The sequence below is a fragment of the Lichenostomus cassidix genome, chromosome 5 (assembly GCF_008360975.1).
Source record: "Lichenostomus cassidix isolate B80296 chromosome 5, HeHo_3.0, whole genome shotgun sequence".
NCBI classification, from domain to species: domain Eukaryota; kingdom Metazoa; phylum Chordata; class Aves; order Passeriformes; family Meliphagidae; genus Lichenostomus; species Lichenostomus cassidix.
In genome coordinates this window covers 63636641-63648080 of record NC_139486.1, presented here as the reverse complement: position 1 = coordinate 63648080, position 11440 = coordinate 63636641, and the positions used below count along the sequence as shown (strand labels likewise).

At 57.4% G+C, this 11440-nt stretch overlaps 2 protein-coding genes and 1 long non-coding RNA gene across 8 annotated transcripts; 1 reads left to right on the top strand and 2 right to left on the bottom strand.

The window, feature by feature from the left end:
• Positions 1-119: 119 nt before the first annotated feature.
• Positions 120-1759, bottom strand: MRPL16 (mitochondrial ribosomal protein L16). The gene is made up of 5 exons (XM_085063716.1): positions 1645-1759; positions 1379-1592; positions 1045-1110; positions 793-941; positions 120-652 (listed from the first exon to the last, which is right to left on the bottom strand). The coding sequence occupies exons 2-5, from the start codon at positions 1542-1544 to the stop codon at positions 167-169; spliced, it is 867 nt and encodes a 288-aa protein (XP_084919842.1). The 5' UTR covers positions 1545-1592; positions 1645-1759; the 3' UTR covers positions 120-166.
• A 2356-nt stretch (positions 1760-4115) lies between these two features.
• On the top strand, positions 4116-6867 carry LOC146437157 (membrane-spanning 4-domains subfamily A member 12-like). 6 transcript variants are annotated; one of them, XR_014852835.1, is made up of 7 exons: positions 4116-4630; positions 4826-4945; positions 5269-5325; positions 5418-5561; positions 5897-6003; positions 6088-6171; positions 6434-6867. XR_014852835.1 is itself a non-coding variant. In XM_085063713.1 (7 exons), the coding sequence occupies exons 1-7, from the start codon at positions 4451-4453 to the stop codon at positions 6452-6454; spliced, it is 720 nt and encodes a 239-aa protein (XP_084919839.1). In that variant the 5' UTR covers positions 4139-4450; the 3' UTR covers positions 6455-6867. The 6 variants fall into 6 exon arrangements, 5 of the variants coding, with proteins under 5 accessions (XP_084919840.1, XP_084919836.1, XP_084919841.1 ...); XM_085063713.1 differs by having other exon boundaries at positions 4139-4630; positions 5890-6003; XM_085063714.1 differs by lacking the exon at positions 6434-6867 and having other exon boundaries at positions 4117-4630; positions 6088-6231.
• A 1618-nt stretch (positions 6868-8485) lies between these two features.
• On the bottom strand, positions 8486-11280 carry LOC146437156 (uncharacterized). The gene is made up of 2 exons (XR_014852827.1): positions 10900-11280; positions 8486-9562 (listed from the first exon to the last, which is right to left on the bottom strand). It is a non-coding gene; the product is annotated as an uncharacterized LOC146437156 (long non-coding RNA).
• Between the last annotated feature and the right edge of the window lie 160 nt (positions 11281-11440).

The window sequence follows — 11440 nt, the reverse complement described above, 5'->3', positions numbered from 1 at the left end:
CATATCCAATCCATGCATCACCCGCTTCGGGATGAAGAGCTTCATGCCTCAAACCCTGATCCATTTGTGCCCAGGATGCTCCCAGCCCTGCGCTCCCAGCTCCAAAGCCCACTTCAGGCTCTTGTGGAAAAGTTTAATTCCAAAAGGAATCAAATCCAGCTGCTCCTCACACCCGGTGCTTTAGGAAAAACTTGCCCCAGTAGCGTCCCTTGAGCCGCAGGTCGTAGGGGCTCAGGTACTTCCTCATCCCCAACATATTGGAGGCCACCACGCGCTCAAAAGTCCAGGGATTTTGGTTGTCCAGCCTCTTCTTCTGCTCTTCCCGCTGCATCTCCTGGAGGCTCTCCCGGCTGACAGGAATGGCCGGGAAGGGCAGCTTTTGGGCCACCCGGGCGAGGAAGGGCCTGACCTCCCCAAATTCACAGTGCCCACCCACCTCCACCACCAGCCTCCCACTCTTCACTGCTGTCACATAGTGGTCGATGGGGCCCTTCCCACCCCCCATCCGGTGTCCCAGACTTTTCCGTGTCACCGGCTTGTAGGGGGCGGGCACGCGCCAAACGGCGAACATGGATTTGGGATCGATGCTGCGGCCGATGGTCAGGCGGATCATCTCGAAGTGGCCCCAGTGCAGGTACCCCCCGCCCAAAGCCTGTGGGGGGACAGGGTGAGACAGCTCAGGGACACGGGGATGGGCATGGAGATTCCCGTGTCCTGCCTGGGAACAGGGACATGCAATCCCAGCTTCTGGAATGCTCCCCCTCGGTCTATTCGCTGCCCATTCCTGCTCACCAGGATCCCGTACTGCCCCTGCGTGAAGTCAGTGGCCACCTGGGACGGGCCACGGATGTCACGGAGCCGCCGGGGCTCACGCCGGACCTTGGGCACCGCCGGCACTTTGTCCATGAACTTCAGCTTCGGCTTCTCCGGGAAGGTGATGCCTGCCGCGGAACACTGGGATCAGGATCACCGGGATCCCCGGGAACAGAGCAGGGTGTACCCCCACCACCCCCGCGGGGTTCTCCCGCCGTTCATCCCCCTCACCGCTGTAATCCGAGGGCAGCGCAAACTTCTTGAGCCCCGCCCGGGGAACGGCGACGCCGCCGGGACCTGCGGGACAGAGTGGGGGGTCACGGCTGTGGGCGCGGCTCGGGCAGCACCCGAGAGGGGAAGAGAGACCCCGCGGGCCCTCCCCTTCCCGAAGCAGACATCCCCCCAGGCCACCACAGCCCAGCCGGGAGTCCCTCAGAGCCCCCATTGCCTCCCTGGTGTCAGCCCTTCCACCCCCCGGGGCCCAGGCGCCCCGGCAGGTCCCCCCGGCCTCCAAACCCCGCACAGGGTACGAGCGTCCCCTCGGAGCGCGGGCGAGCCCCCTGACCTCCCCCGGCTCGGAGCGGCGCTGTGAGCCGCCATCGCCACATCGTTGGGACACGCCGGAAGTGCCGCAAGGGCGCAGCCATTGGTCCGTCCCCAAAAAAGCTCCGCCCGTGGTCCGGCCGGGAAACGCGGCGGCGACATTGGTTCTGGAGAGAAACGCGGCGCATCCCGTTCCCACCCCCGTATCAGGCAGGGATCGTAGGCAGGGATCGTAGGCAGGGATCGTAGGCAGGGATCGTAGGCAGGGATCGTAGGCAGGGATCGTAGGCAGGGATCACAGGAGGGATCCGAAGATCCCTCAGCGGCGTCAGGAGGTGCTGAAAGTGGCCTGCGTGTGCTTCCAGCCTTTGTGCTGGGCTGGTGTACTGGTTTTATGGGGACAGGGTTCATATTCTTCCCAATGGCTGCCACAGCGCTGGGTTTGGATCGGGGATGGGTGACCTGGGGCCGTGACGTCACAAAGAGGGGTAAGCGCTGGGGTGAGGCGGGGCTGTGACATCACACAGGTGTCCTGGCGCCCAGCACTGTGACATCAGCACATTATCTCTACAGGACATGTGCCAACCCGCTGGCTCCCAGTGCAGCCACTATGGGATGTGGGTGAAGCCATGAGTGTCCTGCTCTCCACCCTTGTCCTGCTGGTGGCCAGTACGGCCATCCTGCTGGCCACCCGCCTTTGGAAGACACGAAAATGCCCCGGGAGCTGGGCCAGAGGATCCCAGCACAGCCAAGCAGCCCCAGGAGCTCCCAGTTCTCCCCCGGCCGAGGAGACTCCTCCCCACAGTCTGGCTGCTCCTGGGAGCCCCCTGTACATCCCCTGTGGCTGCAGCCCTGGCTGCACCTCCTGTGCCACAGCAGCCCGGGAGCTGCAGGACCTGGTGACACCGCTGTGGCCCGGGGTGTCCTTCCCGCGGGACTCAGAGATGTGGCAGCTGTCCTGGGAGGACCTGGAGCAGCTGCTAGAACAAGGCCACCTGCCCTGCTGCGCCTCCTTCAGCTCCTCCGGGAGCCTCCATCCTTCCCGGAGCCCCAGTGAGAGCTGCCAGACTTCGGATGGAGAAGATGCCGTGGAAAGGTCTTGCTGCTCCTTTGGAGCTGCGGGCGTGAGGAGAAGTTGCTCCTCTTTGAGGATGCACATGGCCAAGAAGAACCTGGAAGTAAAGCTGGGAGCCCAGCCCATTCCAGTGAGGCGTTCCCAAGAGCAGTTGGTGCAGCGGGAAGAGTCACTCCATTCCTCCGAGAGCCTCCCACTCTTCTTGATCCTCAGCGGAAGCTGCCAGACTCCGGATGGCAAAGATGCCATGGACAGCTGTCCGTGCTCCCTGGGATGCACGGATGTCAGTGGAACCCGTTCAGCCCTGAGGATGCACGTGGCCAAGAAGAGCTTGGAAGTAAAACTGGGAGCCTGGCCTGCTCCAGTGAAGAGTTCCCAGCAGCAAGTGGAGCAGCAGGAAATGTCCTGGAGCCACCGGTGCCCAATCCACCGCTCCAGCAACACTGCAGTGCTGCCAAAGGGGAACACCCCGCTCTCGGAGTCAGAGAAGATCCTCCAGAGGCAAAGAGAGCTGGAGTTCCCCTGTTTCCGGGTGGCTCCTCCAAGACGGATGAGGCTCCTCTTGGCAGCTCAGATACTTCTGAGGATGCTTTGTTTTAAATAAATCAGCATTTCCCCAAATAACTGTCTGAGTTTTGACTGGGATAGGGTTCCTTTCTTCCAAATAGCTGGCACAGCACTGGGTTTGGATTCAGGATGGGAATACTGTGGATCACACAGGGGTGGTTTGATTGTTGCAGGGCAGAGCTTGCCTTCTTGAGGGACTTTGCAGTGTCCCATGGGACAAAGCATATTTCTCACTGGGGAAGATGGGATGAGCTGCCAGGGTCAAATCCCTGTGAGACCCTGGAAATGAACCCCCTGCCCCAATTCTACTCCTTCCCACAGCTCCTCCTGGACAGCATCCACTACAGGAATGTCCTCCGCTTGGCCGGAGATCTCGTGGCTGGTGCCAGGCCCTTCTGCCTCCCTGTGGAAAGTTCCTGCCCCAGGTAAATGGGGAGTCCCTCCCAGAGCCCCAGCTTCCTCTCGGGAACTGTGGCTCTGAGTCTCACATGCCCTGCAAACCCCATGATGGGATCTCTCCATGAGGGATTTCCAGGGGGGTGTGGGGTTGTCTGAATCCGAATGGGGTACAGGGGTGTCCTCCATGAATTTTGGGGTGCAGGGCAGTATTATGTGCCCCCCTGAGTCCCAGGCTGTTCATTATTCCCTGATTTGGGGTTTAATCCTCTGCCTGGAGCTCTTGGCTCCTTCTCCTCAGGACTGGATGCCCTAAAAATGGGGGATGAAGCCAGAAAGTGGATGGGCTCAGTGTGGAGAGATCCCCTCCTGCAACAGGGAGCAGATCCAGTAGGATATTCAGAACCACCCCTTCCTAGGGAAGGAGAAATCGTGCCTGGGCAGTGCCCAGCTCCCCGTCCTGGGGACTGCCCCCCCGTCCGTGCCCCCTGCTCTGCAGGGAGGAGCCGCAGGAGCCTAATGGCCCTTGATGGATTTTTCTTCCAGGAATTCGCCGCTGAGTTTTGGTGGTTTGGGGGGTTTTTTTTGTTTTTTTGGTTTTTTTCTCTCTCCATTCTCTCTCTTTTTATTTTTTTTCTTTCTCCTGTAAACACGGCATAGAGGTGGAAGGGGCGGGAATGAACGACGGACACGCAGCGTGGGGGGGCTTTTGGGGGAGAGCTGGCACCTCGATTTTCTTAACTCCCTTTCGCGTGGGTATGGGATGAGCATCCTTTCCCCGCGGGAGCACAGTGCCCTGGAGCCCTGCCCGGAATGGGGGGGGCAACACTGGGAATCTCTCCCTACCCTACGCAGCCCCACGGGATCCCACGTAGCATCTTCCCACCCCATGGAGCATCTTCCCAGCCCCACACAGTCGGGATGCCCCACTTCCCTCCCTCCCCGGGTTTCGGAGGGTTGCCCCCTCATCCCTCCGTGTCGCCCCGTGTCCCCCGTGGGCTGGGCGGTGCCCCGTGGGGGGAATGCCGCCGCAGCTGACGTCACGGCGCTCAACCAATGGGCGCGGGCTGTGGCGGGGTGGGGCGGGGGCGGCCCCGGTGGGGACCGGGGCTGCTCCGGGGGGTCCCGGTGCCCCCCGCTCTCTCCATGCAGGGCATGGGGAGCCTCCGGCTGGGTAGCCGCGCCGTCATGTACACGGCAGAGACTCTCTCCAAGGGCAAGAACCGCGTCATGGGGGTGAGTTTGGGGGGTCGGGGGGAATTTGCGCGGGGAGACCCTTGGAAAAGCTCACCCCATTCCCGGGGGATTCCTGCCGATCCCTCTGGGGATGATGTGTCTCTGGAGAGGCGCTGGGATTAAGGCATCCCCCATCGCACCCCCCATGGATGGGAGGGTGAGTTGACCCCATTCCCATGCCTCCCGCTCTTCCAGACCATCCAGATCATGACGGGGTTCCTGCACATCGGCTTCGGGATCGTCCTGACCACGCTCACCAACGTCTACACGTCCGTCTTCGTCATCGGAGAGATCCCCTTCCTGGGCGGCGTGTCGGTGCGTGCCGGGGGCCCAGGAAGGGATCCTGCTGGGAAGCGATTCCCACCAGGAAAGGATGCTTAGGGGGTGGGATGGCCACTAGGGAACGATGCCTCCAGGGCAGGGAATCCCACTGGCGAGGGATGCCAGCAGGTGGGACCGCCATTGAAAGGGATGCCCTGTGGGAATGATGCACCTGTGGCTCTCAGGGCCTGAGCAGCTGGAAAACAAGGGCAGGGGGATCACTGTGTCCCCTGTGCCCCGTTAATGCCACCTCTATGCAGTTTTGGGGGGCTCAGGATGCCCTCGGTGCCAGCTGAGCCCTCTCTCTCCTACCACAGTTCATCATCTCCGGCTGCCTCTCCATCGGCGCCGAGAAGAGCCCCACGGAATGCGCGGTGAGTTTTCCTGGGAGGACACCGGGAGGGACCCCGTGGGGCGAGTGGGACATCCATCTGGGCTTTTGGAGGTTCTGTCACCCCCTGCAAAGCCACCTGGGCGCCTGCAGGTGAAGGGCAGCCAGACTATGAACGTCATCAGTGCCATCTTCGCACTGCTGGGAATTGTGGCCTTCATCGTGGACCTCAATCTCAATGGGCTCTACCGCTCCAACTACTACAGCTATCTCGTCCTGGTAAAATCCCACTTGGCGGAATTCCAGCCCTTGGGAAACCCCCCTGGCCTGTTCTCCAGCCCTCAAGGGGTGTTGTGCCCTTTCCCAAATCCATGTTGGGGTGGTGGTTTCTCCTCTGCCGGCACAACCTATTTTAGGCTGGTACCTCGGGAGATGAGTCACCCCCTGGAAACATCCATAAGCCATAAAAACGGTAGCATGGAGGGCTTGGAGTGAGACTTTGGAGCCATGGATGCCCTGGAATGTGGGGTGGGGGGCTGCCCTGTGTGGGATTCTTCCTCCTGGGTGCTGCCAGGGGGGTACTGATGGGGTTTTCCCCATCCTGGAGCTCGCAGGGAATGGGATTTCCATCGTACTGCTCATCTTCACCATCCTGGAATTCTGCATTGCTGTGGCCACTGCCAATTTCTGGTGCCGGGCCACCCGCCTCAGCTCCAATGAGGTAGGATTGGGGGGTGGCAGGGACGGATCCCAAAAAACTGTGTTTCATGATCCTGGTGACTCCCGTGATCCCGGTGTTTCCCAGGCCATGCTGATCGTCCCCAGTGCCACCCGTGTGGATCTGGCCGTGCCACCGGCGGAGCTGCCTCAGCCTCCCAGCTACACCGAGGTGATCCAAGGAATATCGTGGATAGGAGCAGAATCGGGATTGGGAGCATCCAAACCCTACTTGAATGACAGCCCCCATCCCGCCGCCATCAGTGTCCCTTCTTTGGGAAAACATTCCACCCCAGTCCCCAGAGAGCATCCCGGAGCATCCACTCCTCTGCTCTGGGAATGGGGAGGAGATCCCAAAACCCCGTGGGTGGTGGGTGCTGTGGGGTCCCCCAAATCCTGCCCCCTTTCCAAAACCCCTCCCGGTCTCTTTGCAGCTGGCTGCCCCTGAAGTCTGACACCTAGGACGTTGGAATGGGATCCTACCTCCATCGCTCCCAAATCCCAGGGCTCCGGCATCCTCTTCCCACCCTGCTGCTGGCTGGGATGCGCTGGTCCCTCCCCAAAAGCCAGGGATACCCCGAAATTCCCTGTCCCTGGGCCTGGTCTGAGAGGCTCCACTTGCTGGCTGCTGTGGGAAGGCGCTTCTCCAGGGAGGAATCTTGGGCAATTCCTGCCTGTAAATCCCCAGTGAGATGCTGGGGTTTACTCATGTCGAGGTTCAGGAATTCCTGGGGGTCTGGTGGCTTGGAGTGACCCCGATGTGTGCTGGGAGCTGGGTGGGTCACCAGAGCATCTACCTCGGCTTGTCCCCTGTTGGCTTTATTTTATCTTGGGAATAAACGCTCTGTCCGGGCTTGTGTCTCCTGAACTTGGGAATTTTCATTGTGGAAGCTACACGTTCACCTCACAGAGCTGCTGTCCCTCAGGAAAGGGACTCATCCTGCCTGATTTAGGGACTGCTCTCCCAGGGGAATTCTGCCCTCCAAACCCCCAGGGCAATTCTGCTCCCCTAAAGTCCTCGCAGGTGCACCCAAGAGATTTTTGTTCCTCTAAACTCCCCATGCCTCCTCTCCTGAGGGAATTGTACCCCTCAAAACCCTGGTACCTGCTCTCTCCTGAGGGAATTCCACCCTCCTAAACCCCTCTCCTGAGGGAATTCTGCCCCCCCCAAAACCCCTCTCCTGAGGGAATTCTGCCCCCCCACCAAACCCCTCTCCTGAGGGAATTCTACCCCACTAAACCCCGGTCCCCGATTCTGAGGGGATTCTGCCCCCCTAAACCCCTCAGTACCTGCTCAGCTGAGGGAATTCTGCCCCTCTAATCCCCCCTCCTGCTGGAATTCCACCCTCTAAACCAGAGTACCTGCTCTCCCGAGGGAATTCTGCTCTCCAAACCCCCCACCCCACATTTCAGCAGGGCTCAGCTATATTTAGCTTGGCCGGAGCAGCCAGACAGCCGGCAGCGGTGCCGGTGACGCCAGCACATCCCGGTTCTTCCGCCACCGGAGAAGCTGCCCTGGGGCTAGGGCTGCTCCGAGGGGTGACACGGGGACACTGGTGCCATGTGCTCCCTGTTCCCACAATCCTGGGTGGCGGGAATAGAGCTGAGGGGTGCTCCCAAACCTTATCCATGCAGCAATTCCTAAAAAAATCCTTTGTTTTCAGGAAAGGCAAAGGGCTCTGGGATCATTTTGAACCAGACCAGGTTTAGCAGCTCCTGACAAGCTCATTATGGGTCCATCCATAATTATCCCACATCCAAGGGAAAGCTGGTGGATTTAACAAGGCAATGAGGAGCATCCAGCAGCATCAAGTGATTTAAGGAGAATCCCAAACTCATGGAAATGGAAAGGTGGGATTGAGGTGAGGAAGGAGACCCCAGTGCTGACTTTCTAAGGGGTGGGAGCATCCTGGTGACTTCCCAGTGCCCTGTGGGGAGATCCCCTTCATTTTTGGGGACACAATTCATCCCAAATTTCCCTTCCAGTGCCAGAGTGGGATCAGTGACCTCCTCCTTGGTTTTGGGGTGACTTTGGGGTTTTCCTTCTCCTTTCCGCACACCCTGACAGTGTTCCGGCTGCTCAGCCAAAGCCTCATGGATTATTCACTCCCTGTCAGTTATTTCTGTTCCTGGCTCTGAAAAAATAATGAGCCTGATCAGTAGGAAAAGCCCCAGGGATTTTGGGAGCGGGATGAACAGGCTGTCTCTGCTCATCCCGTGGCCACAACCCATTACAGCTCCGGCTCCTCACCTGCGGCTCTGGAGCATCCCAACCTCTCCCGGCTCCATAGGGATCACCACAAAGCCGTCCCGACCTCCCATCCAAGTTCTGTATTTTCCCAGTACAGCGGTTTCCTGGTGAAGGAGGTTTCTTCCTCCTTCTCCACTGGCATTAGGGTCTATTTTCCCAGAGTATCCCAGTGCTGAGGTGCAGCTTTCCCTGAAAACGCCGGCATAAGTGTTTAAGACTCCATGGATATGTAGGATTTTTAAATATATCTTTATTTTTAGGTGGGAATTTGCAGTCCTGGGGAAAAGTGGGGACTTCCAGGGATTGGGAACAGTGGGTGACAAGGACACAGTTTTGTCCTGCTGGTGATGATTCCTAAGGAAAACCAAAATGCTTGGAGGAGTTGGAAGTGGGGGTAATTGTAAGATGGACTGGGGTGTCCCAACAGCTCATCCCCCTGGGAAGAGAAGGATCCAGGGAGACACTGGAGACTTGTTCAGCACCTAAAGGTGCTCTAAGAGAGCTGGAGAGGAACTTTGGAAAAGGGCCCAGAGTGACAGGACAATGGCTTCCCACTGCCAGAGGGTGGGTTTAGGTGTGATATTGGGAAGAAACTCTTCCCTGTAGAGGTGGTGAGGCACTGGAATGGATTTCCCAGGGAAGCTGTGGCTGTCCCATCTCTGGAAGTGTTCAAGGTCCCATTCCAGGATTGTCACTGCGAGTCGATGCTGGTGGTGCCTCAGAGAAGTACTAGAACTTTTCTTTAGCCTCAGGAGTGTTACTGGGAATGAGCGGATCAAAGGCCGGAATGTCACATGCAGGGGATGACAGACACATTTGGGACAGGTCTTGGGAGCAATGTCACCGTGTCTCAAATGCCAGGTAAGGATCAACCCAGCAGGCAGCAATGCCCCCCCCACCCAGTCTCCTGCCTGCTCCCAGCTCCGGATTCTCTAATCCAGGATGGACACTGTGGTGTTCAAAGCCAAAAAACCTGAAACCTCCCCCAGAAAACATGACTTTCCTTCTGGAATCAATGTGGAAAGAGCCCTGTGGGAAGCAGAAACACCTCGAAGCAAAGCAAAATGTTGACTTTTGGTATTTTTATGGGGATATAAAGTTTGTCCCAGGAAGCAGCAACTTTCCGTGGAGAGCATTTCTCCATTGTAATCTATTTTCTTTGGAAAAAAACCCGTGGATTTTTGGGTTGGAAAAGGAATTTTGGTTCCACCAGGCTCATAAATTTTGTCCTGTGCTGGTGGGAGGGAATTTGGGAGGGTCTTGCTGATCCCTCCTGAGCATCCAGCCAGGCTTCCCCCATCCAAAACTTGTCCTAGAAAATAGGAAAATGAACATTAAAATCCAAGGAATGTGTTGTATATATCTACAAAGCCAAAAATTCCTGCAAAGAAAAGGTTGGAAAGCTCCACTGCCCCGCCTTCCTGCTTCCCTGCATCTGCTTCAAAGCTTCACCTCCTCTGGAATCTGCTTTCAAAATAAATCCCAACATCCTACCTTGGGCTCCTGCCATCCCTAGCTGGACTGGGTTTACTTAGGAAGGGGGAAAGTGCTTTTTCCATGGATAACTTGCTTGGAAAGTGGGGTTTGGGGGGCTGAGGGCAGTCACGGCTGTTTCTGACTGCAAGGCTGGAACTTCAGGAATGCTATAGGAATCTGGAAAAGTGGATTTGGGAGGAAATCTACCATGTAGGGGGATTTTGGCTGGGAATATGAGCCGTGGATAATGCTGGAGGATACCCTGGCTGCCTAAAGGCTAAAGAGGGGATCCCAGAATTTCCATGGGAGCTCAAGTGTTCTTTCCTGCAGCTGGAATGAGATCCCTGGGATTGTTAGGATTGGCGTGTTGAGAGGGATGAGGCACCAGCAGGAATTAAAGGCTCTGAGGCATCAGGAATGTGATGAAGAGGCTGAATCTCATCCATGTCCATGTTTTTCCTGGAAAGCCGTGCCGCCAGATGCAGTCCTTTACAAGGCCAAGTGCACACTTCCATCAGGGATGCAGGGTGGAGGAAGGTCATGGGTGGGATGGAGGAATGTCATCGGAGCTGGGATGGAAATGTGAGTTGCTGCTCTTTGCTTTCCAGGTCTATTCTTCCAGCTCTTTTTTAAGGATGTGATTTAGGCTTGTTTGTGGGGTGTCCCATTCCCTGATGTGTGGGAACAGGCGAGGGCACAGAATCCTGGAATGGTTTGGGAAAGAAAGAACCTTAAGGATCATCCAGTTCCACCCTCTGCCATGGGCAGGGACACCTCCCACTAGCCCAGGTTGTTCCAAGCCTCATCCAAGCCTGCTCCAGGGCTGGAAGCCTCTCCCAAGCTCTGGAAGCGTGGTGTTTCCAATCCCGGCCTCTCAGCTCCCTCTAGAGCCAGAGGGAATGAAAAAACACTTCCAAAAGTTGCTCTACCTGCTCCCGAAATCCTCAGCTGGAGTGTCTTGCCTCTCCCAGCTTGGAGATGCCAGAATCCTGGACCTAACAATCCCTGTTCCACCAAGAAATTCCTACCCTGCACCCACCGAACATCCAGGAAACCTGGAGAGGCTGGCATGGAGTATCCCAACCCTTCTGGAGAAACAGACACGGATGTTTTCTGGGAGAAGGGAGGGACGGAGAGAGGAAGGGGCCTCTGAATCCCTCGGGATCCTCTCACCATGTGTGGTGGCTCCATTCCCAGCCTAAGCTCCCATTTCCCATCATAAATAATGGCATCTCCTTTCTGGTTGGCTCCCGATGGAGCTGGCCAGGGATCCCTCCTGTGTCCTCAGTGTGTGTCCTCACTGGAGACAAATCCCCAGGGATTGAGGAGGGAGAACCCCCAAAAATGACAATAAAGGAGCTTCCTTTATAATGGAGTTTATAAAGTTTCCTGTCTCAATTCACGTTTTTCCTGGGAAATGGGCAGAGTTACATTTTGAGCACCTCGTTAGGTGCCAGGTTAATTGCAGGGATGATTCCCAAGCAAAGCATCCACAATTTGGGATGGAAAGGACTCTCCCAACGCTGGGGAAGGGGCTCTGGGAATATCCCGAGGGGAAAGCATCCAATGCTTCCCAAGGCTGCAGAGCCCTGGGAGAGGTTCCCTGTCCCTCCCTCCCTCTTCCTGTGCAGGATTTTGGGAGCCTCCATTGGCAAAGCCGCCTTGTTGAGCAAGAGGGGCCTGACAAGAATTCCATGAGCGAGCTTCCCGCAGG